Genomic DNA, 20,330 nt, shown 5'->3' with positions numbered 1-20,330 from the left:
TCACCTTCAATGGTTCGTTCTTCAGAAAATTAACATGTTTCAGGTTTTATAAGTATATTTCATGTTTTCGCATTTTACTGTTTGCATAAAACACTTTCGATCACTCGTCTCTGTGAAAAATCGCTAACAATTTTAAAACTGTATTTTCAGTGTCACGCCCTAGTCGAACCTGAGGCATACATATCGTTATGTGAAGACGAGCTGTGTGAGTCCAATTCTACTAATGCCTGTCCCATTCTCGAGAGATACGCAGCTGAGTGCCGCAAGCAAGGGGTCTGTCTGGATTGGCGTTCTGATCTCTGCCCCTACCCTTGGTGAGTAACCTTAGAAAAATTACCAAAACATCTTCACTTTCATAGAGAAAACGGAAAGAAATCACTGCTTTAAAATCCCACATGCTCATTTTTAAAGGTTTTTTTCTCAATGAATTTGGTAGCTCGTGTAGATATCAACCTTTTGAAATTCTTTCAAATAGTTCGTAATCTTTACGTATAACGTAGTTGTATCATGAAGCCTATTAGGTAGAGTTCAAATTTTTACAGAATGCGTATTTCTATTGCCGCTATAACAACAAATAATAGAAATTTCAAAATGGCTCCCATGAAAATTTTTGAATCCTGCAATGAAAAAATGAAAGTGTTCTTGTATGATCGCACGGAACCCTTCGTATGCGAGTCGGACCGCGCTTGACCGGTATTTATATTGATTGTAATGATACCTTTTTCAACAGCGACCAGCCACTAGTATACCGACCGTGTGTGGATTGCGAGCGCACTTGCGACAATCATGACGAGCTCGAACTGAACCCTAAGAAGTGCGACAAGCTACCGGTTGAAGGATGCTTCTGTCCTCAAGGGAAGGTAAGTTGGATTCAATCGTTTTGATTCGGTTTGTGTTGTCTTTTCGTTAGGAAAAGAATCTTGAAAGTGGCTTATTTAAAACCGTTCGTAAAAGTTTATTTGAATATAAAATGTTTATATTCTATTTTTATCCATACTAATAAATAATTTAATTTTCTTCTGTTCGTATCTATTTACTTTTTCCTGTAAGCTGTAAGTTTTTCTTGTAAAATAAAATAAAATAAATATTATCAAGAGGTAATGTTTGTAAGATTAGATGTATGGGGGGTAATCTCCGGAACTAATTATCCTATTCTGCGATATCTTTCACTGATATCCAAGCCAAGTAGCTTTAAGGAGATACATAGATTGGTCGGTAATAAAAAGGTGTCAATTTTCTGACAAAATTTCTTGTTGATTTATTTGACAGGTGAGGGTGAACAACACCTGCATAGAACCAAATAAGTGCTTCCCGTGCGACGCCAAGAGAACACACTTTGCAGGGGACGAGTGGCAGGTAACTTAGTTTTCTTATTTAACTAGACTGAATTAATAATTTTGATTAATTAATTCTAATTTTAGAAAGCAGTAAAAACAGTAGCTGAGACTTTCAGTCACTGTTGATAATAAATATATTTTTAAAATAACTCAACACTTTTGCACTTTATTCCATTTCTCTGGGACTAAAATTTACTGGAGCTATAAAAAACACTTACTTTTAGCTCTTTGTATTTTCTAGTTTTATTTTAAGTTGTTATTTTGTAGTATTAAGATCAATTGTATTTTTACTCTTTATTATGATTTTGGTGTGCTAAATAACCCTTTATTTATACGTTTCTGTTTTATTACCATGTTAGGAAGACGAATGCACAAAGTGCAGCTGCAGCAAGTTGTCGGGCGAGAATGAAGCGCACGTGTCGTGCACCACTCAGACGTGTACCGTGCCTGTCTGCTCCGACCAGGAGGACCGGTTGACTCAGCCCGCCAAGCCTGGTGCCTGCTGTCCTGAATACATGTGCGGTAAGTGTCTATCACCATATCTCAGTTGCTGACGTCATACAGCATTAAAAAAAAATACAAGTTCGCCCTTGACTGCAATCTCCCCTGGTGATAATGCAGTCTAAGATAAAAGCGGGCTAACTTAGAAAGGGTATGGCAGTTTTCATTAAACCCACCAGACCAGACCAGAAATTTAGAAATTTTCGAATTCCAAATCCCTACCCGGAATTGAACCCGGGACCTCCTACTAATAAGACCACAGCGTCTACCACTGCGCCAGAGAAGCCGTGGAAACACCAATACATGATGCATGGGACGCATGTTTGCCGTGCGTACCCCTCTACCTCGGGAGCTCCTCTGATCAATTTCACAAATGCAAGCCGCTGGTAAATACAGCGACTATGAGGATGCTATCTTAACCGTACATGACCCAAGTGCAGGATACCTTGACAGATCATAGAACTACAGACCAAGACAATGGGGCCTCAAACCCTATGCTTTTAGTCCTAAACATTAGAAGAACAATACTACAAGAAGTGCTCTCTCTTCGCCTATAATACCCAGATGGAAAAAAGTCTTTAAATCTGTTTTTGTAGATCACAATCCAATGAAACAAGATTTATTTTATTTCTGTTATAGTGCTAAAACCACCAGATAAAAGATGTGTAGAACCCAAGAAGATGGAGTGTGGATTCGGACAGGTGTTGAAAACCAAGACTAAGGCCGATGGATGCCAAGAATTTGCTTGCGGTAAGACTTACTACCAATATTTAAAATAAAAAAAGAAAAACTTTTATTTGATAGCTTTGCCACACATTACTTAAGCCTTGAGGTATGTTACGCCACCGGCGGCGTCTCCTCAAAACAACACTGAGCAAAACTGGCAATGTCACAGAAATGCGAATGCTTCAAATGCTTAATTGGAGTGATAAATCTTATATTTGCTCATTCAAAACAAGCATTTTTATTCTTTGTATTATTTAAACATCATACTTAGGTACTGCTAAAACTAGGAATTTTCTCTGCTAGGATTTTCACTATCGTTTGAGTTTATATATACGTTTATATATTATATTTGGAGTAATCATTTGTAATCCTCTCCTTAAAAATTGTACATCTAATCCTAAACCCTGATATATTTGTATTAAACATGCCTTAAAATGTATCTATTTATCTATTTTCTTGACGATATTTTTCAATGACCCGTGGGAATGGATGGGCCGTGAAAAGTAACAAACAGACAGATTTCTAATATTACTATTAATTCAAACAGAATGCAAGCCGGCAGATGAATGTGAACCGATCCCAGACCAGAACGAAGTGGAAATGATCAAACCTGGTGTAGAGCGAGTCATCGACCGCAGCGGTTGCTGTCCCAAGGTTGAATTGATCTGTGTGGCGTGCCCCAAACCGCCCGCCTGCCCAGAGTTCCAGACCCTGAAGACCACTAATATCACTGGGGAATGCTGCCCTGAACACAAGTGTGGTAAGAAAGAATTGTTTATCTAGGGTATAGGACAGTATGACCAAGCTTGGCGCTGAGCGAGTCGTCATCAAAGCGGCTTCTGCCCCAAGGTTGAACTGATCTGTGTGGCGTGCCCCAAGCCGATAGCCTGCACAGAGTCCCAGACCCTGAAGACCACCAATATAAATAAACAGTGCTGCCTAGAACACAAGTGTGGTAAGAAAGAAACCATTTATATATGGAACATAATGTGATTACGCCTGGCGTCGAGCGAGTCATCGACCGCAGCGGCTGTTATCCCAGGATTAGATTGATCTGTCTGGCGTGCCCCAAGCTGCCCTTTCGGCGCTTCCAGACTCGGGATATCAATATACTGACTTCCAATATCTCCGGAGAACTGCCCTGAATAAAAGTGCTGTACACATAGGAAAGTGTGCCATAAAGATTAATGACTTACATCTTTACTTCACTTCTATTTAACTGTTAAATTCTCAGCGCTCTTATTAGACAGACGAATCGGGGCAGTACTGATATCCAGTTCCTATTTACAAAAAAATTGTCTATAACATTACGTATTTTTCTTCACAGAACTACCCAAAGACAAATGCGTGGTTAATCTCGAATGGGAAGCTGCCGCGAAAGGAGGCGAGAAACCGCGATCTGCTCCAGAAGTCATGCTTAAGGATGTGAGTATTACCTCCAACAATGACTTTTCTTTACTATATTTTAATTACAGGTTTACATACCAAATGAAAACTGTAACTTCGATACATAAATGCCTTGAAAATGACGGAATTGATTGAAAGTATAGGTTTTGTCACGCGCTTAACCCATGTTTAAAATTTTCAGATGGATGCAGCATGGTTAGATGGACCTTGTCGTTCGTGTCGCTGTGTTTCATCGTTAGGAGGGCCAGCTGCACAATGCAGTGTGACGGAATGTCCGCCCATCATCTCTACTGAACAGTTTGTCATTGAGCCTCGCCCCGTGCCGTTCGCGTGCTGTCCTGCTCCCGCGCACGTAGCCTGTCGAGACGGAGATAACATTTACAAGGTAAGTTGATCCAGACGAACTTAATATTTCAGACTGGCCGTGTCATTATTAGGAGGTCATTAGGATTGGACACATATTATAGAACTTTGTTTAACCAACGAAGAAAGCTCATTGTTTTTAACGTGAATCTTACAAATTTTAGCTAGGATAGCCATTTAGTAGTAGTTATTTGTACGAGATCAAAGCCAATGAATGAAAAATAAAGGATTTATTTGATGTAGGTTGGAGAAAACTGGACGTCGCCGTACAACGTGTGCGAGTCGTATAAATGTGCTGAACTTGAAGATGGCAAACTGGAGAAGGTTACCACCGTGCAGCAATGCGACACGGACTGTCAACCGGTAAGTCAATAGAAAAACTTACATTTTTTTTTATTCACGATAGGCGCACGCTTGACCACGATCTCACCTGACTATGTGTACCTACACGTCAATCGAATTTTGCTAGTTCATTCAGTTATTTAATTATCTAGATCTTACGCTGCAGCACTTTGGAAAACTAGCACTTTTCGACTTGACAATGACGTCACAAACAGTTACCTGTCTCCCTGCGTGTACCTGCATGAGATTGCTGAAGTGAAAGGTTCGATCCCTTCTTCTTATGCAAGTAGTGTGGTTGCCCAGAATCTCCTGGCCTCTGCGCCCCATTACACGCTATAATGGCAATACTTCCCTGGCATTATCTTAATATGGTGCTGTAACAGTTAAAAATCAAACACCTTTCAATCTCCTTTCGAGTTGTCTTTTAGCTTTCAAAGAATTCCAATTAGAACCAAAAACTAAATTTCAAATTGAACTAAATTGAATCCTCAATAGCTCAACGGTTATAGGAGCGGACTGAAAACCGAAAGATTGGAGGTTCAAACCCCACCCGTTGCACTATTGTCGTACCCACTCCTAGCACAAGCTTAACGCTTAGTTGGAGGGGAAAAGGGAATGTTAGTCATGATTAAAATGACTAATATTCTTTAAAAAAAAAAAAACTATTTAATAAATATTTTATAATATCTAACAACTTGCCCTAACTATGTCAAACTGTTTTTACTCAGGGTTGGGAGTACTTCCCCGCATCACCAGAGAGCAAGCAATGTTGCGGCAGATGCAAGCCTGTGGCTTGCGTCGTGGACGGCGTCACGCACAAAGTTGGACAGGCCTGGACTTCGCCAGATTTCTGCACTAATTACACCTGCAAGGACCTTAATGGCACAGTGAGTTTCTGCTGTTTATAAGATTTAGGGCAAACTGCTCGGTCGTCTATGTGAATGAAGGGGCAGGAACTACCAAGCTGGGAGGAGTTTTTTATTTTAGGATTAGTTTGCGCTTGACAGCAATCATTCTTTAAGGAATCGTAAATCAACTAGGCAGGTTTGCTAGTTACTAGGTATATGGAGTGACTGGAACAAATAAAGTGGGAGAAGAGGTTCTCACAGATTTAGTTGATTCAAGAGAATAACCTTGCACCTGTAAAGAGCTGATGCAAAACTGTTTCGCTTCATTTGTATATGGGGCAACTGGTGGTCTTCCAGAATAATTTTTAACTCTTGTAACAACACAACTTTGTAAATATCCACAATTTGCAAATCAAAATCTTTACTATGATCGTGTCACACAATGGCCACTAATAAAATTGTATGTATTACAGTTACAAGTGCAGAGCGTGAATGAGTCTTGCCCAGAAGTATCGGACGCCGTAAAGAAGCAATTCGTTCTAAGTAAAGACAAAGTGCCCGGAGAGTGTTGTCTCAAGGAGGAACCGATCGCTTGTCGCGTTGGCAACAAGATCTATCAGGTATGTAGCTCAGTACTGCCGTCCTAACGAAGAGAGCAATAACTAGGTTTCGACTACTTTCGAGATATTCGCGGTTATGATTAGCTACTTACAAATCGTAATATTACATATTGCAGTTTTGATAACCAACAGAACCGAAACTACTGAAGATACAAAAAAGACGTCTAAGGCGAAAATATAGAGCTCATTTTCCTGATTACGGATATGGTCTTAAGTCAATTTGCCCAAAAACTCGACTTATTGCACTCTTTGTTAGGACGGCAGAGTAATACTTAGACTTCTTTGGATTCTCAGTCTAATAGACTTTTTTTGATATCCCTAGATATCAAATCTATGTAGACAGTGAGTGACCCCTTTCTTAGTTAGATATGTTTGGAAAATGGTCATCGAAATCATTGCAGAGACAATTAAGAGGGGCTTATAGCGAGACATGAAACCTAAATTCTACAGTAAAATTTGGGCAACTGACTGTCAGTTAAGATTTTGATTGTTTTTCTCAAAGAAATGATATGGATTTTGAGGATTTGAGTTTTAAGGTGCACTAAGAGATTTTCCTTATCACAGATTTTTGAGACACTGAAAACAAATAGACGTCAGTACATAAATAATATCGTCCGATCCTTTATAGGAGGGTCAAACCTGGCCATCATCAAACCCCTGCAAGAACTTCACATGCACCCGTGACGTCACGGGTCGCCTCTCACACGAGGCGAGCGTGGAGAGCTGTACGAAGGAGTGTAGCGGCGAACAGAAGTATGTGGAACCCGCGGCGGGAGTGTGTTGCGGCCATTGCGTACAGGACAAGTGCGTGGTTGGTGACGAACTGAAGCAGTTAGGTGAGTGACTTTCTCTCTCTCTCTCTCTCTCTCTCTCTCTCTCTCTCTCTCTCTCTCTCTCTCTCTCTCTCTCTCTCTCTCTCTCTCTCTCTCTCTCTCTTGTCGGCAGGACAGGGGGCGGCTGCTTCTTCTGACGTGGTTTTCAGAGACGTTTTTAGTTGAATTTAAATTTTGCAAAATTTTGCCCATAGTGTGACGTTCCTGGCACAGAGTATAGCAAATTCGTTCTCATAACAACTTAAACTTAGCTTTATAGAAATTGACATATAGTTCAAATTGGGATAGTGAAAACAAAATACCGAGCCTCGAAGAACACCATCGTGCACCGCCTTGCCAAGTAACTTAATAGTAAGTAAGTAGGAATATAACGCGTCTCAGCTCCATTCCCCTTAACGTTCCGCCTTAGGACAGTTGTGGTACGATATCGCATCGTAAAATACAACGACAATGTACAACGTATCATGAGAATTCACATACCTAAGAATCACGACATCGTCCTTGCGATGCCACGTCACACCGCAAGTGTCGTGGAAGGACCCTTAGGCTGAGACCTATATAGCACACTTCGATTTTGCTCAGACTTAAGACACTGTTAAAACGAGACAGCGTTATACCGCTGGCATAAATCTATCTCGTTTTAACTGAAACTTAAGTCTAAGTAAAGTCAAAGTTCGCTCTATAGATTTCGACCTTGTCTTTAAATAAATTAACAAGACTAGACATCACACTATCACACTAATATTATAAAGGCGAAAGTTTGTATGTGTATGTCTGTGTGTGTGTATGTTTGTTACTCCTTCACGCAAAAACACTGGACGGATTTGGCTGAAATTCGGAATGGAGATAGATAATATCCTGGATTAGCACATAGGCTTCTTTTTGTCCCGAAAAAAAAAAGTTCTCCCGGGATTTCGAAAAACCTAAATCCACGCAGGGAAATCGCGGGCATCGGCTAGTTATATATATGACACATTATTTTTCGCAGGTGAAAGCTGGAAGTCGCCGGATAATTGCACGACATATTCGTGTGACGGGTCGATAGGGCAGGTGGTCGTGACGTCAGCACCGGAACTATGTCCGGACGTGTCCGACTGCGCGCCGGAAAACCTCGTCAACCAGTCCTGCTGCCAAGTGTGCAAGCTGAAGCCTTCCGATCTCAGTAAGTCTTATGGGCCCACGGTTTCGAATGCATCTAAGGTTACAGTTCTTACGCGCTTATCAAAAAAACATATTACGTCTATTATTCCATTATTTGGTATGCTAGATCTAAAACAAAGCCGATATCGATTTATCTCTTCATTATTTGTGCCCGACAACAATAGATATAGTAAAATTATATTTTGAAAGTTATAGTACTTAAAATATCTCTATTTTAGGCCAAATTTCGAGGCAATTTCATGCGTAAATAAACCAGGTAAAAAACGACAGTATCTTCTAAATCCCTTGTCCATCCAGGACCTTTTGAATCAATAATTTTTATCTTTCTCGTTTCATGGTCAATGTAAATGCCTTGTGTGTTCAGGTAAATGTGTTCCGGCGCCAATACCCAAGAACGAGACGATTGCTCTGATCAGCATCTCCATGGGACCACGCGGTCTGTGCGTCAACGAGGAGCCCATCGACGGCTTCCACGAGTGTCGCGGCAGCTGCGACTCCAGCATGCTCTACAGCAAGGGTGAGTACCCTTAATACTTGGTACCCTTAGTAATAGCCAACTGCTGAGGGCTGTCATGATGCGAAGGGAAGAGGTGATATAAGTTTGACGTGTGTATCTGTCTGTGGCATCGTAGCTCCTAAACGAATGGATCGATTTTAATTTAGTTTTTTTTTGTTTGAAAGATGGCTTGATCGAGAGTGTTCTTAGCTATAATCGAAGAAAATCGGTTCAACCGTTTGAATGTTATCAGCTCTTTTCTAGTTTTCTTATAGTGGTTTTAGTGTCGGGGGTTTTATAAATTTTAAGTTATTAAACTTGTGTAAGCTGTGATAGCCTAGTGGTTAGAACGTCCACGTCCGCCTCCTAATCGGAGGTCGGGGATTCGATCCCGGGACGCACCACTAACTTTTCAGTTATGTGCGTTTTAAGCAATTACTTATGTCACTTGCTTTAACGGTGAAGGAAAACATTGCGAGGAAACCTGCATGCCTGAGAGTGCTCCATGTTCTCAAAGGTGTGTGAAGTGTTCCAATCCGCATTGGGCCAGCGTGGTAGACTATGGCCTAAACCCTTCTCATTCTGAGAGGAGACCCATACTCAGTAGTGGGGCGGAAATGGGTTGATCATGATGAAACTTGTGTAAAGGCAAATTCTACCACATTCTGTTCTACCACAGATGCGGGTCGTCACGAGTCGCTGTGCGAGTGTTGCCAGGCGACGCACTTCAGCCCGCTCACCATCACCCTCACTTGCGAGGACGGCTCGAAGCCGCCGCACCGCGTGGCCACGCCCGACCGCTGCGCCTGTCGACGCTGCGGCGAGGCCGAGCCGTGGAACCCTTCCCATTCTACCAGTAAGTTCTCAACGTAATCGGCCGTCACGAGTGTTGCCAGGCAACGCAAAAGCCATAGATATTTAATATTTTTAAATAATAGGCTAAATAAGTAAACCTTAGTGGTTTTTTTGTTGTGTTAAAAGCAGATTGTAAAACATTCAATATTTGATAGTTAAAGTGACAGTAAATGATTGACGACGCGACAGTTTTAGTCGGAACTAAAAGATAGTGAGGAAACATTTCCTAAATGGCAACCACGACCATTTGACTCTGAAGTCAGTTTTAATTCCCGGTACGCTCGATGGGCGCTTAGAATAGCCACAAAAAATTATACTGTGTCAATTTTTAATTTGCTCATTGTAGCCAATAGTGAGCGAGCGCCAACCAATCAGACGTGATTGCGTTCGTGACATTGAGCTGTCATTCTACCGCAATCGAGCTGCTAAACCGCACTTTTGACATGACAGTTGACACAGCAAATATGGCGTCCTTTCTCAAAATTGACGCATTATAACTGTCATTTTGTATGAGCGTACAAGATTCTGTGATTTATACCTCTATGCTGTGATCAGTATAAACCATACCAACCAACTAAGCCCGCTCGTTACTCGTTAGTCACACATTCGTTTTAATTTACACTGAACTTTTTTTTTGCAGGGAAAGATTGGTTCTTCAGCGGCGTAACAGTGCCAAACGTCAAATACTAGAGGAGACTTTTTAGACAAATACCTAGTTCTTAAATGGATTGGATATTCTTAATTTAAAAGTTGTGGAAGCGGAAAATTGTAATAAAGCAACAACCAGTGATGATGTAACCATTTAATTTTGTAAATAACAAATATAATATTGATAACTTATGCGTCTTTTTTTACATTTTTCACTCCGAGTACAATTATTTTACATCAATTAAATGCAATATTTGTCAACTGATTCAGCCTTTCACTTGTCTAACCCCTTTAAAGTCAAAACGTTCCGATTACCGTTAAATTTCAATCGTTAGTGAAAGCAAAATGGGTTTATTCATCATCATCATCATCAGTCTGTGGACGTCCACTGCTGGACATAGGCCTTCCCTAAAGAGCGCCACCACACCCGGTCCTCAGCCTTCCTCATCCAGCCACTTCCCGCCAGCCGCTTAAAAATGGGTTTATTAACTAACCTATGTTTTATTTTATCTTTAATCACGAAGGTATTAACACTGATTTGTGCAACCTACTTTGCTTTTTATTTAACAGCCAAAATTTAAGAGTAACCGAAAGTCGTAAGGATACGGTCACACTTACGGTTTTACATAGGCTGTATAGTTATACCGACTAAGACGAATTACTATACCCACAGGGAAGATGCGTATGAGTGAATACAAGCCGTGTGAAAATGAAATAATAGGTAACACTTTATAATGTATCTCATTCTCTCACAGGCTAAATCATATGTTTATCTCTCTTAAGTATCACTTTTTCATTTTATTGTTTTTCAAAACAAAATGGTACTAAAGAAGTCACTTCAAAATGTTTCGGTAAACCGTAACGTGCGACCGTAAATACTGTAACTTCAACCACCTATCATGCACAAAAAAACCAACATAGTATTAGACAGGATATAGCATTAAGCTTTGAATGTATAAAATTCACAAGAGAGCACAATAACCATTGTAATAATATTTAAAAAAATCTATACATAACACAACACTGGAAAATTCAATATGGACACTTAAAATGAAAAAAAAAAAAATAACAAATAGGAGGGATTTTTTTACAGGAAACAAATAATTAACTTTTTAATAAGATTCGTTTGATAAAAAAATTGTATAAAAAGTCAACTTCTAAACTTTAAGTCGTTGGTATATACCATACAATTCCAAAGTATAATTTCCTATAATATGTATATACATAATTTAATCATTAATCGGAATAGATGGAATTTAGAAGAAGTATCTTACACTCTACCTATTCCGATCACTGAAAATATTAGTTCCTATTCAGTTATACACAAAATTTAAACTAAATAATCCCTTTCCAAATGTTCTCAAACGAAAATTACTGCATGATTTTAACTGAGTTGTTTAAGTTTTGTACAACCGACTAGCGGGTTGATTCGCTCAGTGTCCAACATTGAACGATAGCCACCGGGCTCATTTGACATTGATTGGGTCTGCATCGCTGCTTCACCAAGTGGTATTAAAAGAATTTTTCGTAGAAAACCTTCAATGGATTAAAAATAAATGACAAGTGACCTCGGTGGCTATCATCCAGTGTTAGCGAATCGCTTCGCAGGACCAATAACATTGTATTCACGGATTTGGAATAGCTAAATGCCACATGTTTAATGAACAGCATGAAGACCAACCGTGCTGATCTTTTCCTACCTACGATGACGTCACGCGGCGTATAGCGCATAACTGAGTAGTGAGTAGGATCCTGCGGTAGTGGAGCGGTGCGAGAGGGTGATAGTAGTCACAAGTTGACGAATCACTGAGCTCTCGCGTCATCTCACCCTTCCTCTAGGAAGCAGCTAGCAGGAAACTCCTGTTACCCGGTAGCAAATATTGTAAATCGACCTTTAGAAGAGATAGCGGTTGCGTAGAGCGTTGTCTATGTCGTTGAGACCGACAAAACGTCACTTAGGTATGAGTGACAGAGATAACGCTCTACGAAGCCGAAATCTCTTTCTAAAGGTCAATGTATCCTACCGGCTACCGTATAGTACGCGACAGTATGAGATACGTACGTCACCCGCGGGGCTGTGCGGGTGTAGGGGGAGTCCCCACCCCGGTTGCCGTCTTAACCTGTCGCATACTATACGTAATTACAAATTTCAATCGCTACGCGTCAGTGAACTAACACATTTCGACAGAGAAGATCGAGTTTTCGTATTTGGACAGACAAATGATATTATTTACACAGGAATGAAAAATATATCAAATTTCGGGCACGCTGAACGGACAGCTTGCGGATTTAGCTACTCCAAGTCTGGTTTTTTTTTCGGCCGTATGTCTAGACCTATGGTATAGTTTGTCTACATTGAAATGACGCGCCCCACTACCGCAATTTACACATCTATCAACAAAATTATGAAGTGGGACGCGTTATTTTAGTTTAGACTAATTATAAAAACTTCTTATCTACAAATACAGGCAGAACAATTCCAATTTTCGTGACGAACTGTAGGGATTCCGAGACATTTATTTTAATTATCACTTTCACTGACGGCTTCCGTGCTCTCTCTCTGCAGCTCCTGCTCTCTCTGTTCCTCTTCTTCTTTCTGCTTCTGTTTTCGCAGCGACTCGGACAAATACTTGCACCTTTGCATGCACTCCTCCTGTGAAATAATCCATATTAAAAATTAAAGTAAAGATGATGATGATGAAAAATTAAAATAGGTGTGTTTTTTTTTAATAACTAAATCTTAGTTATAACATGTGATGTGTGGCCTAATTTAAGAAATAAACGTTTCCCATTCTTTATTTCTTTCTTTTTTGTTCATTATCCGTGCACTCGCACTTCGTACATCTGTCACTCAATCGAGTTGCAACTTTGTACAGTTGTTGGTGCCACTTGAAGGTTTCTGACATATCATCAACATACAAGAGGTGGCGCACGAGACGCATTGCGCACGAAACACACAAAACATTAGAAACTACAATTACTTGAAAAACCAGATACCTAATTAAAACGGACAAAACATGCTTAAAAGATATTTAAGATTTACGATGTTACGATGAAGTCATTGAAACATACTATTCCATAATAAACTGTTTCACAACTTTATCAAGCCAATTTATCAATCAACCATTGAAAGTTACATGACGAAGTACAAAAGATGACCAAAGAAAACTCAGCCGAGCGAAACGTGCTACTTTGATATCACTTTCACTGTTTCGTCGATTTTATTGAAACGAATAAAACCCTAACTAATGGCCGAAAATTATAAAGCCCTGCATTTTGGAGATCTCTATAAATTCAAAGGTTTACTTAATATAAAAGGATGCTTGATAGTCTGATACACATACAGTTCAAACCTCTAGTATTACTCCTGGATACTCTACTACTACTACTACTAGATATCGATATTTGCCGATGCTACTTATAAAAGTGGTAGTACATACTTTGGTCTTCCCGGGCACTTGAGAGGCGATCTTCTGCCAGCGGTCCCCCGCGCCGCCCTTGGGATGCTGCGCCAGCGCCGTCTCCAGCGCGCGCTGCTGCGCCTGCGACCAGTTGCCGCCGTGGCTCTCCTCCGCCTTGCGCGTCTTTACCTGCACCACAACCACACTATTCACAATAGGTCCCAACTTCTGTCGGATGAGGCTACGGCTCTGTTACGGCTGTACAAGAAGGCCTTCGCAAGTAAGTGGTTTTATAATGTGGCCTTATGGAGTGACATATTACAATCCGGGTATCTTTAAAACAAGAGTGAATAGGCACCTTCTAGGTAAGCGCGTCCCATCTTAGACCACATCATCACTTTCCATCAGGTTGTGATTGTGGTCAAGCGCTTGCCTATAGTGAATAAAAAAAAAAATGGAAAAAAACTCCTTAAAATAAAGAGTATAAAAAAATGGGTACAGACAACGTTATAAATGTTCCACTACATACAGCGTTTCACAGTAACATGTTATAACGAACGTCGCTGCAATCGTAACGCGTTTAAACGCAGTTCTTTCTACGATCATAGTACAAGAGATTATAGCTACTAAAGCTACCTATACCTACTCAAATATGATAAGGTCTAGTGGAGATACAGAATATGAAACAAGCTTAAGAAACAAGAACTAGACACGTTTTTATTGGTCACATTTAAGTCACAACTTTTGGTCATAAATGATCCTTATAAAATCCGAAAAATTGTGACGAAACGGAAACGGTTATTGAACACAGAGGTTGTGCATGTTTGCTTGTGTATTTGTCTGCTGCCATTTTTCTGAAAAACTACTGGTGCCCCAGGTGAAGAGTAAAGCGAAACTTTTGATGCTTATATTTCCTTACCTATTTTTGACGTAATCTTTCAACTCAGCTATCTTTTGATTCTTTAGCTATCTTTTTTGGGTTCAATCTTTGAAAATCTTTTTAGATCCCTTTTTTAATTGCAAGATAGGCTTGCGCTTGACGACAATCATGCTTAATTAAAACCGATGAGGAGGTCTAGGTTGGACCTTGTTTAGAAGATACCTATTCAATCTTACCTAGAAGGTATTTAGATTATACATGATGAGAAATGCAGTCCTCTATTCTTGATCCCTATTCTTGCTTACCTTTTTGGGTGGTTCAGGCGGGGCTTCCTCAACAGTGTCTTGTCCGGGTATCTTGTAACAGTTCTCTTTCAATTTGGCCGCCATATGAGTGACCTCCGGCACGCTACGGTACATGGCCTCCGCTATTCGTTCCCAGCGTTCGGCCGCGCCTGGCGGGTACTTCTTGACAAGACGGACTAGCTCCGCCAAGTCGTCGTCTGTCCATAGACCGCCTGTTATCACTGGAGGGGCCTGTTGGAGAAACATTTAAAAACCTTTTAATAAGTGATTTTCGTAAATGCAAAAAATATTTCAGCGACGATAACCTAGTGGATAAGACTTCAGCCTCCTATGGGAGGCTCGGGATTTAAACTCGGGAACATACTTCTAACATTTCGGAGTAATGTGCGTTTGAAACAATCAAATACCACTTGTTTTAATGATGAATGAACATTTTTAAATTTAGGACATCTACATGCCTGAGATTTCTCCATACTTTTCTCAAAGGTCTGCCAATCCGCACTTTTTTATTAATTTATTCTGATACAAGTTAAGTTGACTGTAATCTCACCTGGTGGTAAGTGATGATGTAGTCTAAGATGGAAGCGGGCTAACCTAGATGGGGTATGGTAGTTTTTATTAAACCCATACCCCTTGGCCAGCGTGGTGCCTCCTTTCTTATTTTATTTGTTTCCTTATTTTAGTTGATGATAATTTGACTGACTGCTATAACCTACTTCGAAAAGCAACTTTCACTAGAATATCATTTGGGTAAAAATCTTTTATAAGTTACGTCGATGTACCTGCGCAGAGACCTTATTTCGTCTACTCACGGGTTTGACTGGCTGCACAGCGGGCGCTACGTCGTCCGGCTCGGCGGCGGGGTCGAGCAGACACTCCCGCTCGGGCGGCAGGAAGGCGCGCCGTCGCCGCGCCGCACCCGCCAGCTTGTACTCAGCCGCCAAGGCCGCCTCGCGCTCAGCACGCGCCTTGTCCTCTTCCTCCCTAACACAGAGATCCCGCTGGTTTAACTGTCAGTTTAAGGAGGACAACCACGCACAGATGTCAGAGTAGACATAAGACATCTAGACTAGCTAGAAAGATTGATGGAAAGCAATTCTGAGGTACAGGAAAGAGCACTCTTGTACATTACCTTGAAGATACTCATTCACTATTGTCAAGAAAAACAAAAAATGAACGCCGGAAAAGCATCCCACATTTTAGCATTTCGTATCAGGAACAAACCCCATTTCTTGCCTTAAATTGGATGTGAAAATTAAAAAGTGGTATTTCTTGTACAGAACCCTTCGTGTGCGAGTCTGACTCGCACGTGACCGCTTTTTTATTACAAATTTAAGTCTATAATATTTCAATCTCCCTCAAAACACAAAATATATTACACACCAACATAGAATAACTATTACTTACTTTTTCTTCATTCTTTTCTCTTCTTCCTGCATCTCTTTCCTTCTCCTCTTTAGCTCCATAAGAGCGAGTGGAATGCCAGTTATAGACCACCATATCGCGCGAGGTATTTGGAAGGGCAGTGTGTCTTTTATGCTAGGTTTAGGTAGTTGATCCAGTATTTCTGCTAAGCCAGTGTCGAAACCAGATTTCTTGAAATGCTTTTTCCCTCTACTATTTAATATTTGTTCCTGTTGAATAATAAGAATGATACAAATAAAATAAATATAATATGTATATACTATAACCAATTTCGTTAAGTAAAGGAATACAATTACTATCCTAACAAAATGCCTAAACAATCTAGAGATCCAGAACATCAGTGCATAGTGTGGATCTCATAATAGCTACAATTAAAGTAGTGTCCGTTAACAAAAGGTCATGTTTACTTTATATTTACTTAAAGGTGCATGCATTATCGGAACGGATGCGTGCGATCCGCATTCTTTGAGAACCTTCAGACCTGGGAATCACCATTGTTGGCACTTAATTTATTTTTAACTAGCTGATGCCCGCAGCTTCGCCCGCGTGGATTTAGGTTTCTACTAGGCATATGTTACTCCCTGGTCAATCCTCTACTTGTCTGTGAAAATCCCGCCTAAATCGGTTCAGCCGTTCCGAAGATAAGCCCGTTCAAACAGACAGACAGACAGACAGACAGACAAAAATTTTAAAAACGTGTGATTCAGTTATGGTATCGTTCAAATAAACATATGAGCTTAATATGAGGTAGTTATTTCGAAATTACAGACAGACACTCCAATTTTATTTATTAGTATAGTATATATCTATACTAATAAATAAAATTGGAGTGTCTGTCTGTAATTTCGAAATAACTACCGCATATTAAGGTCATATGGTTATTTGAACGAAACTATAACTGAATCACACTTTTTTAAAATTTTTGTCTGTCTGTCTGTCTGTCTGTCTGTCTGTTTGAAAAGGCTAATCTTGGGAACGGCTGAACCGATTTTGACTGGATTTTCACAGACAAGTAGAGAATTGACCAGGGAGTAACATAGGCTACTTTTTTAACCGACTTTCAAAAAGGGAGTTCTGTTTTTCTACCTATGTACACCGAAATCTCCGAGATTTCCGAACCGATTTGCGTCATTTCTTTTTTAATCGATAGAGGAACTTTGCGACATTGTTTCATAAAAAATTTGGAGTCCAACTCCTCAATCCTGATGCTGCAGGGGATCTGACCAATCCACGCGGGCGAAGCTGCGGGCATCAGCTAGTATATAGAAGAGGCGATATGTGTCCACTGTCCATACTCGGTTCAACTTACAGCAGTATATCTTTTTTCCGCGTACGCCGCCCATCCGACCGCATACTGTCCGAATGTGATGATGATGAACAGAATGATGGATCCTTCAGCCAGACCCATCTTCCGCACGTGGCGGTAGTAGTACACCGCAGACCGCCAGTTTGGAAGACCATTCTTGAGCACTTCATTGTACCTTTATCAAAAGAAATCTAAAAATGTGAACTGATGGCTGTACCTACTATTTATTAGTTCATATGTTTCAATTTTTAATGTAAGAAGCTATTCCTCATCATCATCATCAGGATTAATTTTTATTATTAGACATTATATTTCACTTTATTCTATTTGATTACTGTAATTGTGTAAATATTGCATGCCGTAAGGTTAAATTTGGTTGTACTTATTATAAGCTTAGATTAAGACCAATGTATATAAACCAAAGCAATAAATTGATTGATTGATTGAGTTCTTCTCAGTAGGAAAGGCATTCCGAACCAGTGGTAGATTATTTTGACGATTCAAAAGCACTTATAAAAGTTAAATTTTTTTTAAGTATAAAAAAAGAATATTAGCCATGTTAAATGACTATTATTCCCCTTTCCTCTCAACTAAGCGTCAGGCTTGTGCTAGGAGTAGGTACGACCATAGTGCAACGGGCGGGGTTTGAACCGTCGACCTTTCGGTTTTCAGTCCACTCCTTTACCGGTTGAGCTATTGAGGCTCAATTGAATAAAAACATTTTGAATTTTGAATTTTTGAATTTTGAATCAACTGCACACTACTGAGAACGAGTTTCCTCTCAGAATTAGAACGATTTGACATTATAGTCTACCATACTGGCAGACTTCACACATTTTAAAAACATGGAGACCTATCAGCCATGCAAGAGATTTTTCTCCCCTCACTAGGTTTTTCTTCACCATTAAAGGAAGTGATATTTAATCATATAGCTTCGATGAGTTGTAGGTGCATGCCTGGGATCAAACCTCGACCTCTTAAATAGGAGGTGGCCTTTCTAACCATTAGGCATTCACAACTCTTCCTAACATGGCCCAATTTTGGATTTATCCATGTTTACTCAATATGTAGTAGTTGGTGTTAACTGTTGATACAGCTGAACAAACAGTTACTACGGGCCATCTCACACTGCGACTTTTTATATCAATATGTATATTATATATACGTATTTTCAACACGAGGCTGTATCAATATAATGTGTCAGTAGTTGCATTTGCATTTGCCAGCAATGCATTTCTACCTGTATCGACTTTTTAATAGTATAACTGCAATAAGTGTCATGGTTGATGGGCTTAAATTAATAAATAAGCAATGTGTATGTGATCTGTTGATAAGTTATTTAGCAATTGTTATTTGTCCTTAAGGACCATACAGTTTTTGAAGATGCATAACTTACAGCTATGTCTCAGTGCAGAAAACCTAGGAAGACAGAAGAAGAAAGGCATTTCTTGACAATAAGTTCTTGTTAAAAATCATGACAATGTAACTTAGTAAACGATTGGATTTATTAATAAAATAATTACTTATGTAACAATTTTTTTTTTTAAACCTAAAAAGAAACAGTAAAAATTTGTTCAAAAAACTCACTTTTCTCTTTTCCCTGGATCTTTCAATATGTTGTGGACAGATACCAGGTTCCTAAACTGCACGTCTGCATCGGGGGCGTCATTTTTGTCTGGGTGTAGCTTCAGTGTCAGTTTCTTGAAGGCAGACTTTATTTCTGATGGTGAGGCATCCTAAAAGCAGATTTCAGTAAGATTATTTATTTAAATGAGCTTATTTATTTACAAATGCTTTTTTTCCAGCAACCACCAAGTTTTTTCCTGGAAGCAGCAAAAACTTGGTGGTTGCTCTTTTCAAAAGTTCAATTTACAATAGTAAGCAAATTTTTTTACTAGATGATGCCTGTAACTTTGTATACATGCATTACGTTTTTAATAATCCCATGGCAACTTTTTAATTTTCTATGTCTTTACCAAATTTCATCAAAATTGGCTAAGCAGATTGGCTGTGAAAGGGTAGCAGACAGTCAGACACACATTCACACTGATAATAATATAAAAATCATAAGTGAGGAGATTCCTGCAGTGGTGGAGCGGTGGAAGGTGTGATAACGACTCCAAATCACATACTTCAGCGATTTGTCAACTTGTGACAACAGTCACCTCTCCCGCACTGCGCCACTACCGCAGGAGCCTAATTAGTTATGCACTACACCAACAGTATGGATTAAGACATACATATAGAATATACTTAAAGGTGATGTAAGGAAAAAGCCATGTAAAAATAGTAAGTAATCAAACATTAATTAAATCTAGACGATTTATTAATTAAATATAGCATTGAACGGTTAGAAATGTATTGCAGTTAAACGGGACTTGTGCTATATTAAATTCCAAGTATTTTTGAGACATCGTGATGTCAAAACAGTGCACTTTTAAAATATAGTTAACCCTACTAATTCAAAACTTTTCCTACTAAAGTAAGGTTTTAACTCCAAGATTATCACATGAAATAGCAAAAATAATCGATTATTATCAAAAATAATCCCTCATACCTGCGTAACTCCTAACAATTCATAGAAATTCTGGTTTACTTCATCTACCGCGTCAAACACTTCTAAATCGTCGTCGTCCCAAGCCGCCACACTCAAAATTGTAGCGCAAAGCAAAAATATAACGCACCGCATTTTAAGTACTAATTAATACATAAATGTTTTCAAATTTTTATTAATTTTATAAAATAAGATATTACACGCAAACGGTGACGATTTGACAATCAACTGATTTTGACATTGAGTGACAACATATGATAACAACTGTCAAAGTCAGCGCATGCCCTTTGCCTTAGTGATGAAGAAATCGGCACGTTATGAA

General features: G+C 39.6%; 2 protein-coding genes across 4 annotated transcripts in view; one reads left to right on the top strand and one right to left on the bottom strand.

The window, feature by feature from the left end:
* LOC123881233 (hemocytin-like) overlaps nt 1-10,402 on the top strand; it is a 52,537-nt gene extending 42,135 nt beyond the window's left edge. For all 3 annotated transcript variants that reach the window (XM_045929930.1, XM_045929929.1, XM_045929931.1), the window contains 16 exons: nt 151-314; nt 731-860; nt 1,270-1,356; nt 1,697-1,859; nt 2,478-2,588; nt 3,112-3,324; nt 3,892-3,989; nt 4,153-4,356; nt 4,578-4,697; nt 5,405-5,563; nt 5,998-6,144; nt 6,773-6,980; nt 7,966-8,139; nt 8,503-8,655; nt 9,314-9,490; nt 10,130-10,402. In XM_045929930.1, the coding sequence (XP_045785886.1) occupies nt 151-314; nt 731-860; nt 1,270-1,356; nt 1,697-1,859; nt 2,478-2,588; nt 3,112-3,324; nt 3,892-3,989; nt 4,153-4,356; nt 4,578-4,697; nt 5,405-5,563; nt 5,998-6,144; nt 6,773-6,980; nt 7,966-8,139; nt 8,503-8,655; nt 9,314-9,490; nt 10,130-10,179 (2,358 nt within the window). In that variant the 3' untranslated portion in view covers nt 10,180-10,402. The remainder of the gene's footprint in view (nt 1-150; nt 315-730; nt 861-1,269; nt 1,357-1,696; nt 1,860-2,477; nt 2,589-3,111; nt 3,325-3,891; nt 3,990-4,152; nt 4,357-4,577; nt 4,698-5,404; nt 5,564-5,997; nt 6,145-6,772; nt 6,981-7,965; nt 8,140-8,502; nt 8,656-9,313; nt 9,491-10,129) is intronic.
* Nucleotides 10,403-12,204: 1,802 nt separating this feature from the next.
* On the bottom strand, nt 12,205-20,153 carry LOC123881250 (uncharacterized protein F54F2.9). Its single transcript, XM_045929966.1, has 8 exons — nt 20,012-20,153; nt 19,042-19,190; nt 17,458-17,629; nt 16,131-16,357; nt 15,536-15,707; nt 14,724-14,954; nt 13,578-13,727; nt 12,205-12,790 (listed from the first exon to the last, which is right to left on the bottom strand). Exons 1-8 carry the CDS (start codon nt 20,141-20,143, stop codon nt 12,659-12,661), a joined length of 1,365 nt encoding a protein of 454 aa, XP_045785922.1. The 5' UTR covers nt 20,144-20,153; the 3' UTR covers nt 12,205-12,658.
* Between the last annotated feature and the right edge of the window lie 177 nt (nt 20,154-20,330).

Source organism: Maniola jurtina, chromosome 3 (assembly GCF_905333055.1).
Source record: "Maniola jurtina chromosome 3, ilManJurt1.1, whole genome shotgun sequence".
NCBI lineage: Eukaryota > Metazoa > Arthropoda > Insecta > Lepidoptera > Nymphalidae > Maniola > Maniola jurtina.
This window is presented reverse-complemented; position numbering and strand designations above follow the sequence as displayed.

What these genes read in the sequence shown, in the direction of transcription:
- LOC123881250 (XM_045929966.1), bottom strand. Translation starts at nt 20,143, where the DNA reads ATGCGGTGCGTTATATTTTTGCTTTGCGCTACAATTTTGAGTGTGGCG. An exon ending in AATTGTTAGGAGTTACGCAG is followed by an intron (nt 19,191 to 20,011) that starts GTATGAGGGATT and finishes ATCTGCTTTTAG; the next exon opens with GATGCCTCACCATCAGAAAT. An exon ending in GAGAAAAGAATGAAGAAAAA is followed by an intron (nt 15,708 to 16,130) that starts GTAAGTAATAGT and finishes TCTCTGTGTTAG; the next exon opens with GGAGGAAGAGGACAAGGCGC.